Consider the following 16240-nt stretch of genomic DNA (forward strand, 5'->3'; position numbering starts at 1 on the left):
AGCAGATTCTCCCGTGGCAAAGTTTTCTGCTCATGAAGAGCAATGGCAGGGCACAAAACAAACGTATACATCATGAGAGCGTCATTATTACGGCGCTGTGAATGAGGTCTTAGCTGTATATTTGCTTGACATAATAAGCAACCAAGATTACATCGTTTTATACAATAGAGATTGGCATGATTTTTTTTATTTTTTTCTATCTACGTGGCTTTACCGAAAGACCCCAAGAATTGTGATTAATGTCATCGGAGAATGGTATGCAGACAGATCGCACTGCTGCATGTATTTTAAACATTTGGATTTGGTTGACTTTGAATTTAGAGCGATTTCTTAATTCCATGAGCCTGCTAGCTCGTTGGGACGTGACCACAGCCCATGGCTTTGTGACCATAGACCCCTGCGTACATCCGTTACAGATGTACACACGTACGAAGTGGACGTGCCCAGTGACACAAGCACGTGCCTGGTGGAGAGTACAGTCTGTTCTACAAACAGTCTGTTCTATGACGCCGCGTGTTGTTTTCACAACGTGAATTAGATATAAGGCAATGAACGTGTTGGGGAACATATTTTTTCGAACGCGGATGCGAATTGGATATAACGCGATTGAGTGAATGGAAACTCCGTCGCGCGAGTCGGACTAAGCGGTCCTACGGCTGCCTCGGCGTAGCATCATCGCACAAGGCAGTGGGATGCTGCTGGATGATTCTAGACTGCCACCCACGCGCCCTCAGTCTTTGTTCAGCCCGCGTAGGCATCTCACGTGTTATCATGCGAACTGTGCTTTACCCCCTATGTTATATACTATTATGACGGAATCTTTCCATAACGTGGTGTTCTTCTGGAACGTAACAACCACCGCGTTATAGAAGAGACTGCGAGTGCAGGGCAACTTCTGACGTTACACGCAGTGTGCTCTGTGCTACTGCATCACGATCGTATGATTCATGCTGTAGATTCAAGCTGGCTACTGTCGTGCTTATGAATGACTCCGCCGAGTTGTGTTATGAAATTGTGGTAAATGAGGTTATGCTAATCGGCATAATGAACCAAGAGGGCATTCATTGACTTAAAGAAAGAGCAGCAGTTGGCAACGATGGCAGAATGCTGCGTGAAATCCAGGCCCCCACCAGCATGAGTTTGCAGTTTTCCATACGGGACACTGCTCTTGAAAATCAGTTTTTTCCGTTTTTTCTGGCAGCTTTGTGGATCCATTCATCGAGGTCGGCGCGGAGCTCTGCGGTGGGAGGAGGAGGAGCAGCAGCAGCAGCAGCAGGGGTCGGAGTGCGTGGAGCGGGAGGGGGTCGTGCGCTGCCCACACAACACCCACGGGGACGGTTCACGTTGGTCCATCAGTGGTGGCGCATCTTCGCCGCCACCGGCACGGCAAGCTGACGGAGGTGTGTGTGTTCCGGAGGTTATGGTTGATCCAGGTTGATTTTTGACAGCGCTAATAGTTGGTAAATGATTACTGATTTTTATTAGGCGTTAGTTGAATAGCTGTTTTGCTTCTCCACTCGCGTAGCCATCGGTCAGTAATGTCCATTTGTCGGTGCTGGATCCTATCGATGTGTTTGTTTTTCGCTGACTCTCTCCAACTGTACACATTGTGAGTCGATCGATAGAAACGTGGATGGTTGAAAATCTGCGTACGGGCGTATTGAATCCTGCGACTCCCCCTTAACTTGTATTTAAGAGCTTGTTTCTTGGAGTTTTGCCTCACTTGATACAGTAAATTTAGCTGTGACGGTCCCACCTGATGACGGAGACTTGTGTTGCCTCCGAAACGTCGTGATTTATTATTTTATTTCTATTATTATTTCTATTATTTTATTGTATTATTTATTTTTACCTACGTGACTTTACCGAAAAAACCTAAGAGAATGCTGCGACTGTTTGAGAACTCTCCGGCTCGCCGATATCATCTGGAATTTTTTTGTCACGTGTATGTTTACAGCGATCGCCCACGATCCCCCGCAACTGTGCTTGCACACCACACGAGATGGCTGGAGGAGAAGCTTGGTGTGTGACCCTGGCCGTGGATGGCATGACCTGCGACGCCTGTGTCAAGAGCATTGAGGAGCAGCTTTCCCAACTCCCAGGAGTTTACGATATTAAGGTAAGCCAGCTGTCGCGGTGGCCTCTGTGCGTAGAGAGGCAACATCGATATTATTGATTTGAAGCTTTCGTGACTGCAGGAATCCATACTCTTTGGTTCTTTCGGTAAAGTCACGTAGGTAGAAAATAAAATAAATCACGACGTTTCGGGCGCAACACAAGCGTCCGTCATCAGGTGCTTTCCCGCGCCCGAAACGTCGTGATTTATTTAATTTTATACCTATGTGACTTTACCGAAAGAACCAAAGAGTATAGATATTATTTTAACATTAAAAATATATATTTGCGGTCTTTTTTTTCCGCATTTATTCCCATTGTGCTTTTGGCACCGTGTCATGAGATGGAAATTCCATTTGCAAAGCTCGCACCATGTGTGAGAGCGGCTACAGGAGAGAGATTCGACAAGACTCTGGAACAATCCTTCCAGCGGCATTTTTATCTTTGGCACAAGAGGGGGTCGCCACTTTTCCACGCACTCCATTAAGAAATAGCCGCTTTAGCCAAACCGATACGTTTACATTTTCAGTCCAGGAATCGAGTTAAAACGCACGTGGATTCCATGCACGGATCCCTCCCGGCATGTGCTCACTCCATCCGTGGCCCCGTTGTGCGTGGGTGAGGGCAACTCGCCTGGCACGTGGCCCCCATCCCTCCCGGCCTTGCTGAGCAACTGCTCAGGTCGTTTTTATTTTGCCGACTGTTTACATCGCCGCGGTGGCCAGGAGATGTTAACTACCTCACCTGGTATACAGGAAGTCGTGGATTCGATGCCGACCCTGACGCCTGCTGTATATACGGAATTTACGTGTCTCTCTCCATGTGGTCGCGTGGATTTTTATCCGGGTCCTCCGGTTTTTCCCTCCACATTTTAGAAACATGCGTTTAGAGTACTTGGCTGCCTATGAGTTTCCACGTGAGAAGCCGCTTCGTTGAGCTATCATTTGTGGTAGCCAGGTCGCTTCTGAAAAAAGAGCTATATAGCTCAGTGGGCCTTACCTGGTAAATTAAAATAGTGTATTGTTTAATATCAATCCATCTAGCTCCTCGACAGTGTTGTGCATGGTTGCGAGGGTGGGAGGGTTGCCAGGTGTGGCAGTGCCTCAGTCCTAATTCCGGTGTCTTAGAGGCTGATTCTGTGGAGCACACAGCGACGAGTAATCGCCCAGAAAAATGAATGAATAACCAATTATTTATCGGGGGAATCCCTCTTGAGGCTCAACACCTTTCTAAGAGGGATCTGCCTTTGTGATATTTGATAGGTGTCGTAGCGTTTGACCAACGCCTCGGGAATTCACGTTGGGCATTGTCTCATGGATGAGAAGAAAAAAGTAAATTTTATTTGAGGCATTTTTTTTTGCGTTTAAAAATTGGCATTTTGAAACTAAATGTGCAAGCCTAGCGCTTACGTCGGTAGACTTGGCCAAGTGTGCACGGTGATGCGTCAAGTGGCAGGGAATCTGTTTATCCGTGAAGATTCCCATTGACATGCCACCGGACAGACCTAGCCCGCCACGAACTGCGTAGGGTGGTAATTAATGGCCCGGTGTAAACGCCATGGCCTATGGGCCCTTGGCCACGAGCTCTCACCAACAACAGCTGCCAAAGCACTGACGGGTGAGCTGTGAATCGCGCCCTGTAATGAGTAATGTGCGTTGTACCTTGAAGTGGGAGTTTTTATTGTCTATGGAGGACTTCACTGAAACGTTTCACTGCCCATTGAACAGCCACAGCCTTTGGTTTACAGTCCACTCGAGGTTGTTTTTGCACTCGCGCAAGCCCATTGCCTAGACAGGGCCTCTTCCCGCGCAACGTGAGGTGTTGGGGTTTGTTTGATCATACTTCACGACGTTCAGTGCGGATTTGTCGAAAGGGGCGTAAACGTGGGAGCGTGGAGTACATGACAGCGACATGTTTTGCCGTGCTGTCCTCTGCTGCTGCCCACTTCGTAGCCACGCAGCAGCCTGTAGCACCTGCTGTACATGCTGGTTGCCCCCTTAAAGCACTTTCCAGGCTCATGCTTGCTTAGTTTCTGGGATCTGATGAGATCGGATGCATTCCGGGTGACTTGGTTCAAGGAAACTTGCACCATCCTGCCCTGGCAGGAGTGGTGCAACTGCGTATACCGCATGTTTCGATGGAGAACGGCACGTGCTCTGTATCCGCATGGCATTTGATTAGCACTGTTGGCTACGTACGGCGCGAAGGAAGTTCCACTCCTCCTGTCCACGATCAAAACCCAGAACTACGTTGTTGTTGGATCGTCAGAAATTCCACGTTTAGGCCCCATTTTCAGATGTTCCGGGCGAGGTTTGCTATTGTTCCGATCGAGAGGATCCACGGGTAGCCTCCTCCACGCAGATGTGGGTTGCCAGAGTTTCCCTTAAATGTTCCATTTTGTGGACAGCTACTCCGGTGTTTACAATGCATCCCGTAACAATAGGAACGTGAAATGTACACAAATGGCTCCGAGCGACCAACAGAGGTGGGCACTGCCACTGACTGCCCGAGCTCAACTTGTGATTGATATGAATGCTGAACGTACGTCAGCCGTGTTGTGCGTCGCGATGGATCTAAGTATATTACTGTAATGAAGCCAGTCACGTCATTCCCCTTCCTGTTCCGTCAAACCCACACTGACCGGCGTGGTGAAGTATGGTCAAGAAAACCCCCACGATCGACACGGCATGGGGAGGCCTTCATCCAGCAGTGGATTGACAGAGTGCTGTCAATTATAACTATTATAGCACGTGAGCAAAATCCGGGCATCCCTCGCATAACGAGAAACATGCGTTCCGGGAATACAGCGCGCGAGTCGAATCGCGCTGCATGAAGCCTATTATCCCACAGACATTGTACATGTCATACGGGGGGGTTGGGGGAGGGGGTGCGTTACAGAATAAAAATTAAGTATCATTACATCCTTTTACCCTGGATTTCCAAAATGCGTATAAAGGTAAAAATAAATAATGTTATTAATATTACAAAAAAATTACTGAAATAGGAGTTAAGAACGAATAATGACAATTAAGATTAAAAAGATTGCTACTTGCAAACATTAGTTAATGAGGATGAACTTCAGGGCTTCCACTCAGATCTAAGGGTGGCTACGCCCAGCCCATGACACTGGGCGCTGCCATGATGTGGTGACGCCATCATATTGGGATTCTAGTTGGTTAACCTGCCAAATATTTTATGTAATTTTAATTTTGTCATTCAAAGAATTGTTTGGGAAAACGATAATGTATTTTCTTTCTTTTTTCTTGAGCGCGTAACTGTGAAACGCATTGCTAACGTGTGTCCCTAAAAGATGAGTTGCGTCACTGCGAATTCACGCTATTGGGGGGCATACCTCGCATTACGCTAGGGATGCCTGGATTCACGTTTGTGAAATTATAAACACATGGCTGCTGTCGTTTGTCAGCAAGGCGAGCAGGCGGTATTGAGTTAGCAGAGCCGAGTTTCTCACCAACAGTCCTACTTATTGTTTTAACCCTCTCACCACGCCAAAGTGATTTGTTTGGACGATTTATTGTAAAAGCCTTGCGCGTGGCCGCATCGTTCCTGACATTGAAATAGCAACCATCCCGGCGCAGCTGGTGGTGTGGCTGCGACGTTTGGTTTGTGTTCACCTCATCTCGGTCGCATTGAGTTGCGGTCCTCGGTCACAGCGCTGCGGTCATTGCCGACTCGGGACGCACAATGACCGCGTTCGCGTCGTCGGCCCGGGCGAGCCGAGCTCGCGCCGCAGCCGTCGCCGTTTCCCGCCGCGAGCCGCCACCGCCGCGCGTTCTGCGTGCGTCCGCGTGGACCATCGCGTGGTGGTGCGCGCGCATGTGTGTACGCACGTTTACTGCACGCATGTGTGTACGCACGTTTACTGCACGCATGTGTGTACGCACGTTTACTGCACGCATGTGTGTACGCACGTTTACTGCACGCATGTGTGTACGCACGTTTACTGCACGCATGTGTGTACGCACGTTTACTGCACGCATGTGTGTACGCACGTTTACTGCACGCATGTGTGTACGCACGTTTACTGCACGCATGTGTGTACGCACGTTTACTGCACGTGCGTGCGATGTGTGAACGTTGCCACCGGGGTATACAAAGGCGGCCGGGGGTGGTGTTGGCTATCCGCTGACTCGTGCACCGTGCTGGCCTTCATAGGTGCTCGCAAACAGCAGTGGGTTGAGAGAGAATCGTACATCATCATGACGTACCCAGGCTGAGTGCGAAGCGTATGTGTACTCTTTGGGTCTTTCGGTAAGTTCACGTAGATTAAAAAAATGATAATAAAACAATCACGACGTATCGATTGCAACGCAAGCAATCGTCTTCAGGTGAATAAATACAGCAGGCGGACTGCTGAGGCAGGAAGAAATGTAGCGAGAGAGCTACTGCAGCCAAAGGTTATACAGATAGTCCCCGAGTAACGATGGTCCGACTTACGATATTTCGATCTTACGATGGCGATAGCGATACGACAAAATTGTAAAATATTTTAAATTTCGCGAGTCAGCCAAACCCAGAAGCGTACGAATCGTGGTGAGTACAGTACAATATGATACGTTACGGTACATTCAATGCATGTTAAAAAAAAATATTTTATAGCAGATAGGATTGTTTCCTGAAACAACTTTCTGTTAAATTGCAGTTCATAGTCGGTAGGCTAAGAATTTACCTTGTTTTTTTTACTTTACATTTTACTGTGCAATACCGTATTGTAATTAATAAATACATACAGTATATAGTTGATACAGTACGGTACTGTAAACTGCTCTGTTTTGCTAAATTATCACCATTCTTTAAGACTCCTGGGTAGGCTAGGCCATCAAGACGTATGATATTTTTGAATTACGATGGGGTCGTTGTAACGCATCTCCATCGTAAGTAGAGGACTACCTGTAAAGGTTTGAGATGGGTACAACCCCAAGGGTAAGTGGGCGGGGCTAGAGATGGAATTTGAAAGTAAATGTAAGATCGCAGAGCTAGGAATACCTCGGCTATTGTGTTGCTAGATATTAGCATACAGCAGCAGATGTGAGTGTAAATGCGATCGGTGTTACCTTGGTGTCCCGGCATCTCTTCAGAGAAGTGAGCGACTCGATCTAGAGAGCCCTCTTGTCTCGGAGTCTGTTCACATATATACTGGTTGTGTGGAAACCTTCCCCGTAGAGGCGGTTCAATCTTGACTTCAAGCTTTCGTGACTGCAGGAATTCATAAAGTCACGAAAGACCTAAAGAGTATGAATTCCTGCAAGATTGTATTGTGTATGTGTGTATGTATGTTGAACTTCTTTCGAACCGACACTCACATGCTGTGGGTCAATGAGGGGGGGCGGGGCGGTGGGTGAGAGGGTGGAGAGGCGGAAGAGAGTGGCGTAGTGGGCAAGAGGTGAGATGATGGATGAGTGGGAGGAGAAGGGAGGATGATCACAAGCAGTTGTTCAACCTCGCTTGGAGCAATGTGCCGCACCTCTGATAAAAAAAAAACCCTGTATTGGTGGACTTCTTCACAAATCTGACTGTCGCCTGATGAAGCTTGTTGTAATTTACTGGCGAAACGTCATACTCAGATTGTAAATGTTGTGGCTTGGCTCTCCAACACACCGGTGTGCTGTACTAGTGACGAATTGGCCACGTTCTGTTTACGTGACAACCCTTACTAGTTGGTTGTGTCGGGTGGTGGTGGGTTTAACAATACATTTATATATTTACGCGATCTAACCCAAAAACACCTCTATTATGGACTATATATTTTTTCCTGGTAAGGCCCACAAGGCTATGTAGCTTTTTTTCATAAATGACCTGTCGACAAATGATAGCTGATTGAAGTGGCTTATCAACCTAAACAACGAGCTGCAGGCGGGGTGCGTTACCTTGGGGTTGGTTTGTTGTTGCGAGGCTCGTGAGAAGGTCTGCGTGTGCGCGCCAGGTGTCGCTGCGCGACATGAGCGCCCGCGTGCTGTACGACGCCCGGCGCCAGGCGCCCGAGAGCCTCCTGGAGGCCGTGGAGCAGGCCGGTTTCGAGGCGTCACTAAACCTCGATGGCGACGGCTCCAGGTTCCCGGCCGACACCGAGTCCGTCGAGATCCTGGTCACCGGCGCCACGCCGTCCGCCGAGCTTCGCGGGCGCTCCCTGGCGGACCTCGCGGCCTCCCTGCGCGGCGTCACGGCGACAGACGTCGCCCGATTGCCAAGCGAAGAGGCCGAGGACGCGCGCCGTAAGATGACCGTGACCTTTTTGCCGGAGCTCACGGGCGCCAATGCGATCTGCCAGAGAATAGAGGACTTTGGCTACCGGGCCACCCTGCAGGCCAGTCGGCGGCAGCCGGGCCTCGCCACGCTGGTCGTGGCGGTTGAGGGCATGAAGCGGCAGACGTGCGCCCGCCACGTTGAGAGCGCGCTCGCCAAGCTGCCGGGGGTGGAGCACGTCGAAGCTTCTCTCGCCAGCCAGGAGGTGCGGGTCGGCTATAAATCTCACCTGATTAACTGCCTCGGAGCTGCGGAGGCAGATCGAGGCATTGGGGTTCGCTGTGCTGTTGCCAAAATCGCCGTTGAAAAAGATCCAGGCCAGGGAGAAGTCACGGGCGTTGCCTGCGGATCCGCAATCGTCTGCACCGCCCGGCGAGGTTATTCAAAGTACCACGATAACTTTAGGTGTGGAAGGCATGCATTGCAAGTCGTGCGTCAACAACATAGAAAGTCACGTCGGAGAACTGGCGGCGGTTTACAGCATAGAGGTATCTCTGTCTGAAAGTAAAGCCGATATCCGTTACAATCCAACGCTTATAGGACCGGCTGATTTAAAACAAGCCATAGAAAGCCTCCCTCCTGGGAATCTCTCCGTTTCCTTCGGGCTGAGGAGCACAGATCTTCCCTCGCCAAATGTGTACCGAAGCCTGCTCAGCAGGTGCGCCAAGGGGGCGGTGAAGGAGCCGGTGCCCGTAAGTGAAACCACGTTTTCCCTTCCGCGCACCGACAACCCGACGGTGGTGCTGCGTGTCGCCGGCATGACGTGCGACTCCTGCGTGCAAAACGTCGAAGGGGGCCTGGCCAAGCGTGCGGGAGTGCGATCCGTGAGCGTCTCCCTGGGCGACGGGACGGCCACCGTCTCCTACGACCGAGGTGTGACGAGCCCCGAGATCCTACAGGGCGCCGTCGAGGACATGGGCTATGGCGCCACTCTCACCGGTAACGCCCCCCCCCCCCCCTCACCGGTAACATCAACTCACTCTGTTGTTGTTGTTGTTGTATCCTCAAATCGTGTAACTCAATTTTAACCCAGTTCCCAATGTGGTATCTACTGCAAACTTGGTATACTTATGTCATACTGATGACAATACTATATTCTATCATTAAAAATGTTTTAATATTCTTTTTTATATGTTATGTTTCGGCTTGGGTCTCCACGACTCCACTTCCTGGAGTCGTGGAGTTCTTCCATTACTAGTAGGGTACATTTCATTAAAGCGTGTTTTTAAAAAGTTTTTTAAAATATTAATTATTTTATTTGTAAATTTTCTTCAAATTGAGAAAATTTTAACCTTTCGTTATGTCTGAGAAGAGGAAATGTGATGCACATGCAGAAAAGTGCTTACTGATTTTCAAATGTAAGTGTTTGTTTTTACTTATTATATGTTTTGTAAAAGTTATGTTAAGTTCAATCTAGATTTTTACGTTAAGTTACAATAAATGTGTGTTTGGGTTATTTTAATTCATTTTCGTGGTCAATTTTGATATTTTATCGTATGTAATGGGTTTCCAGGAATGGAACTCCAATTCACCTTAGGGAGATAAGGGGGAATCAATTAGGTCGTAGGTTCGGTGGTCGCCTGTAAACTGGGTACTGTAACTTATTCATCATCTTCATTGCTGAATATGTATACGTTCATAATATTTTGAGTTTACAGCTCTATCACGTGGTCTACTCTCTAGACGCTGATAGTCTCCCACGCGTTCTGCCCTCTAGATGGACGTGACTCCGTGCAGGCCCCGCGGGGGTGCAGGGAGAAGGACGTGGGGGGTGCGCCGACGCCGCCCAAGGTGGGGTGCGAGGGGGGGCAGCGTCCCGACTACGTGATCAGCGAGCTGCCGCCCAAGCCGAGCGGGGAGCGCGAGGCCGCGCGGGAGCCTGAGAAGTGCCTCCTGCGGGTCAGCGGCATGACGTGCGCCTCCTGCGTGGCCAATATCGAAAACAACCTGAAGAAGAAGGACGGTGGGTGAAGGCAACACTCGACACCGCCACTGTCGTCATGAATAACGTCCACCACGCCTCCCCATGCAGTACAGTCTGTTCTCCTATAATGCCATACTAGTTGTGTTCCTGAAGAACATCGCATTATGGAAAAACAATCAAGTTACAATAAATAATATGGATTATGGGATAAAGCACGGTCCAGGATAACGTGTGAGATGCGTAACGCAGGCCGAACAAAGACTGAGGCGCGTGGGTAACATCTAGAAGCATCCAGCAGCCAATCCGTGGTCGAGCGCTGCGATGCAAGAGACCCCCACGTGCTTTGTGGGTGACGTTCGGTGTCTTACGGATGACCATTGTAACCACGGCATGCGGCATCCATTTTTTTGCGATTTGAGTCACGTGAAAAGATCCTCAGTGATGTGCACATTCAGACGCATGATCCGAGAGAGACGGATGAGATTGTGGAGTTCACACCATTGGAACCTCCTTTGCCAGTAGCAAAATATGATAATTGTTTTTTTACCCTTTTATTTGGCAACAAAACTGACTACCTTTTTTTACAAGGAGTCATGTTTGCATTGGCCACAATACCTGCGGTTGGAATGCAAAAAAAAACACAACTCTGATAATGTATGCACTGTCCTTGAAATTGATTGGTCCACACCCGAGCCAGCTTTTCTTAGAGCCTCGTCTCACATCGTGTTGGACCAGATGACGCCAAAAGGCGTACAACTCAAAGACAATGCACCATCAGAGTATGAGAGCTCGGGGTAAGCATTTACACCATTGGAACCTCCTTTTCCAGTAGCAAAATATGATAATTGTTTTTTTACCCTTTTATCTGGTGTCAGTTTTGTTGCCAGATAAAAGGGTAAAAAAACAATTATCATTGTGGAGTTCATATCGCCGCCTGGGCTCAACCAAGTGTCATCCTCCTGGGCTCATCAAACGTCTACCACTTTGTGGACAGTCAACAACAATGTTCAAGACGCAGAGGGACTTGCTCCTGTCATGGGAATGTGGCCTCTCCACCGCTAGCTGAGGACGACTGACAGAATCGAGTGTCACCTCTCTAGTTGTTGAGCAGGGAGACGCGTTGGCTGATTTAGTACTAAATGACATTTGCCTGAGGTATCCGATTGTGCAGTTCCTGTAAAAGCAGAGGCTCTCTACTGGTTCAATTGCATTCATTTTATGAGAGGTCCTTTCGGTACTTGTATTTTTCCATGGATTTGCCCTGCGATTTGATATAATATATAGCATTTGCTTGTGCATGCATATTTCTGGATCCATGTGCACATGACGTGTGTGTATCTGCAAATGCACTGTGGAAACAAGCGGTCGTAGGGGTTAGCACGCTGCGCTAGTTCGATTCCCGCTCATGGCCGACACCAGTGACGATGATTTGAACTGGTCCTGGGCTTCTGCTAGGTCGACTAAGCCACAAATGAGTACCTGTTGTGGTGTGTAGTAAACATCGCCACTAGGGAGACAAAGCCGGGTGGCCGTGGTGCTGGCCACCCACCCTGTCGTTTACCATTCCGGCCATAGGTGCTCGCTAATAGCACTTGCCCCAACAGTCTTTTGAGGCTATACAGGGGATCTTTGTCCTTTGCTTAGTGTCTGTAAATGCACTGTAGAAACGAGTGTGCACTTGTTTAGATGAGGAACAATACACCTAAAAACTGAGCCTGGGCTTTTAGCGTCGCGTGTTCAAGTATTGTTACCTGACCCTACCTACAGAGGCGACGCTATCGCTCCACCGGAGGTGCTCGCTGTGGGCAGTGAACGAACGCTACGAGAGACAAAGACAAAGATCCCCCAGTTTAGCCTTTCCAGACTGTTGGGGCAAGTGCTGTTAGCGAGCACCTAATGAAGGCCGCAATGGCACATGAGAGGGTGGGTGGCCAGCACCATGCCTGGCCACCTTTGTCTCCCTAGTGGTGATGTTTTACACATCGCACCAGGTTACCCATTTGACACTGAGTTCAAGTTCAAGTTCATTTATTAGGTATAGCCCTGTGAGCCTTACGGCTCTTGAATCGGGTGCAACCGCAACAAACAAAAAAACTAAAACATGAACAAAAAACATCTTAAAGTGAGTTGACCTCGGGGAGGCTCTGGACCGGTTCAGATGATAGTCACTGGAGTTGGCCGTGAGCAGCAATCAAACTCGGGTCACCGGGTTCGTAGCACAGCGTGCTAACCACTCCACCACTGCTCCCCATCCCTGCATTCACAGACAATAGCAACATGGAAACAATAGCAAAATGGAACCAATAGCAACAATTCACGGCCCTTTGTGAAGCAACAGCTTTGTCAAAGTTGCTTCGCACTGTGTCGTCCACGAGGCTTGGTTGACCATACTGGACCACAGGTTTGATGAAGGGGGTTAACTACGTACGGTCTGCAAGAAGTTCAACATGCGTCCGTCCATACATACACACGCCACTCAGGGGCGGTTTCTTCATTAGGGCGATTGGGCGACGCACCACCAATGTCATTGAACCACAGAGTCACGCTAGACGTCACTGTCAGCCTCTGGATATAGTCCAATCAGCGTCATGTCACGTTATGTGGAGTACCGCCTCTTTTTGGGCGATTTCACTCCGGCTGAGAATCGCCCCGAGTGGCCCCATAGACTTACATTGAAAGATGTTTTTTTTCGACCGGGGGGCGCTCCAATGCATTCTCTATGGCTTCCGGGAGGGCAAGCCCTAACGTGCTTACGTCATCATACGTGCTAACGTCCTCATACGTAAGCACGTTTCATCCAACAATATAATTTATCGCCACTTAGTGGAATCTTCTTCTTGGTTCTTTCGGTAAAGTCACGTAAAGGGAAGTAATAAAATAATAAAAATAAAACATAATAAAATTATTCTCACGACGTTTCGGCCACAACGCAAGTTATTCTCACGACGTTTCGGCCACAACGTTCCACTCACTGGCATGGTGCAGTGTGCAGAGTAATGTATGGTGTCGTAATTGTATAGTAAATATATAGCAGTGTGATACACATTAGGGTGGGTAGAATAATACATAGTGTTATATTAAAATGGATAAGGCAGCAACTGCAGCAGCAGCAGCAACTGCAGCAGCAGCAGCAACTGCAGCAGCAGCAGCAACTGCAGCAGCAGCAGCAACTGCAGCAGCAGCAGCAACTGCAGCAGCAGCAGCAACTGCAGCTCCCTGTGATGCTGTTAATCCTGCATAATGCACATGCATATGTAGTACTAATCACATTCCTGCATTTCCCATAAATATGCTAAATTCCTCTTTTATATGCAAATTCCTTTGTCAAGGCGCCCAGCTTATATATATGCTCCAAGCTCGTGTGCTGTTTCATTCAGACTCTGTCGCCTCGACGGACCTGGTTTTCACCTGAGGATGGCTGCTTGCGTTGTGGCCGAAACGTCGTGAGAATAATTTTATTATGTTTTATTTTTATTATTTTATTACTTCCCTTCTACGTGACTTTACCGAAAGAACCAAGAAGATGAATCCCTGCAGTCACGAAAGTTTTAAATCAAAATCTAGTGGAATCTTTAATAAAATAAACTTGAGTGGTTTGTTTTAATAGTGAGTATAGAAACAAACAAGATGTATTGTAAGAGTCACTTTATTTTTCATTAATATTAAAGAAGTGAAGTTGCCTTTACATGCTTAAGCTGTTAATTTATCCATTGCATGGGTGGACCTTATCCTTATCAATCATCCAGACATTTGCCCCCCCTGAGAGATTTTGCAGGAGCCGCAACTGACGCCACTGATGTTCGCCGTGGCCAGAAACCAAACTCATCAAGCAGCGTGCTGACCACTGTGCCGCCTCTCCAGCCCGTACAAAACAGCCTATCCTGGTGGTGGCGTCACTCATGTGGTTCCCAGAATGCACTGGACCAACTTTTGGGCAGATTTTTGGTCATATTTTCTTAAAGTGTTTTTTTAACGTAATTTGCAGTCTTTAATATATTTTTTTATTCTAAATAACTATTCCTTTGATATCTAACGAATGGCTTCTCTCCGTGTTAAGTGGAGAATGTTAAGGTGCAGCCCTGCAATGCTTTGCTGACGCCACTGCTGGTGGAAGGGCCTCCGCTAGACGGATCTCCACAGAGCCCCCCTCGAGCTTGTCATACAGCAGTCAAAATCTTCTGCCATCTCATTTTTTTTCCAAAGAAGGGTTCTTTTGGATTATTTCGTAATGACATACTGTCCACTTCGCTGGAACACACGGTTAATGAAGAATGCCGCCAATGAGTTTGGACCGCAAATGGAGTAATTACCCCAGTTTATGAGGGAGATGCATTCCTAAAAGGTGTGACCAACATCGAAACGACGCAAATCAAAGCATATTTTTCCAAATCGCCAAAATACTGGACATAAATAATATACAGTATTGTAGTCTACAGTACGGTACATGTCTTGTTGAGCGTCACAAAGTGGTTCATGTGCAGGGTAGGTGGGGGCGAAGGCTGAGAGGCGACGGATGGTGATGTCAGCGACGTGAGTGCAGGTTGAGGTGACGCAAATTGGATAGTGGTGTTAACCCTTTCTCGTTCTGAGACGTCTGCAAGTTGCAGGGTGGATGTCCCATTAACCGCTGAATCTCGGAACGTGCGAGCGGCTCGCCGTTAATTTTATTGAGAGACGTAGAGTTGCTGTTTTTAAAGATATTCTACTGTACTCGCCACAAGGGACTGTAGCGACACGATCGCACCCTGAGATAGCTGGCACCTAAACTGTGCCACGCGCCCTCCCGCATGGCCTTTTACTTCTGATTCCATTCAAAACTGATTCGACTCTAAACAGAATCGTTTACGTTCCGATGACGTAAAACGCACGGAATCGGAAGAAAAACTGACGGTGCACACGTACGCCATCGGCAGGGGAAAGGGTTCATAAAATGACGACGTGTTTGCGAAACGATGTAAAGGGGGGCAGACGTAAACCGGGAGGGGGGGGGGGGTATCCTCGCCGTACGTTGGGGTTAACCCTGAAACTCTAGAGCAGATCGAGGGACTATTCTGCCGCCCAAATGCGAGTGGACGTGCGAGTTTCCGGTGCGTGCCGCTGCCGCCATCGTGCGCGGTGGGCCCCGTCTGCAGGGATCCTGTCGGTGCTCGTCGCCCTGATTGCCGGCAAGGCCGAGGTGAAGTACGACCCGGCGCTGACGAGCCCCGAGGAGATCGCCGCCTGGGTGCGGTGGATGGGCTTCGGGGCCGACGTCGTGGACGTCAACCTGGAGGGCTCAAACGGAGTCGTCGAGCTCACCGTGAGTTCCCGAAAGCGAGCGCAGACCCCCGCGCGGTGATCGCTCCCGGATTTGTACGGTTGGCTAATGTATGGTGCGAAAAAAGTTCAACGTACATGCATACATACAACTTACACCGTATGTTCGTGTTTAAAGAGATACACAACATGTGCATGAAATGTAGATGCACATTGCTCTGACATCTGATGGGCTGTGACTGTACTAATTGCACAAGCTGTCATGAGTGAATTTGCTGAGTTGTTGGCTTTTAGATCTGAGTTTGTAGTCTCGAAATTCAGCGAAAGGTTTATCTGAGTGTCACAGCACTGCGTGCCGTTGCGCTGTGTGTCAGTGTCACAGGGTGCTGTGTGTGAGTGTCGCCGTGCTGCGTGCCGGAGCGCTGAGTGTGCCACCGCTGGTTGGATGCGTCCCGCCCCAGGTGACGGGGATGACGTGCGCGTCGTGCGTGCACGGCATCGAGTCCACTCTGCTCCAAAACGACGGCGTCTTCACCGCTTCGGTCGCTTTGGCGACGGGCAGGGCCCGCGTGGAATTTGACTCGGAGAAGATCGGACCCCGAGGCATCATCCTCATCGTCGAGGTGAGAGCCGCCGGCTGCTCTGTGCGCTCGCGGTTGACTTCACAACGAGGGACCTGGAGTG

General features: G+C 48.9%; 1 protein-coding gene across 1 annotated transcript in view; it reads left to right on the forward strand.

The window, feature by feature from the left end:
• Nucleotides 1–1311: 1311 nt before the first annotated feature.
• The window catches only part of LOC133342847 (copper-transporting ATPase 1-like), a 37935-nt gene continuing 23006 nt past the window's right edge, over nt 1312–16240 (forward strand). The window contains 7 exon segments of the mRNA XM_061552173.1: nt 1312–1400; nt 1958–2119; nt 8057–8614; nt 8616–9315; nt 10094–10339; nt 15433–15599; nt 16018–16179. Coding sequence (XP_061408157.1) covers nt 2003–2119; nt 8057–8614; nt 8616–9315; nt 10094–10339; nt 15433–15599; nt 16018–16179 — 1950 coding nt within the window. The 5' untranslated portion in view covers nt 1312–1400; nt 1958–2002.

This window comes from Lethenteron reissneri, chromosome 16, assembly GCF_015708825.2.
Source record: "Lethenteron reissneri isolate LAM-NWPU_2019-01 chromosome 16, ASM1570882v1, whole genome shotgun sequence".
Lineage (NCBI taxonomy): Eukaryota > Metazoa > Chordata > Hyperoartia > Petromyzontiformes > Petromyzontidae > Lethenteron > Lethenteron reissneri.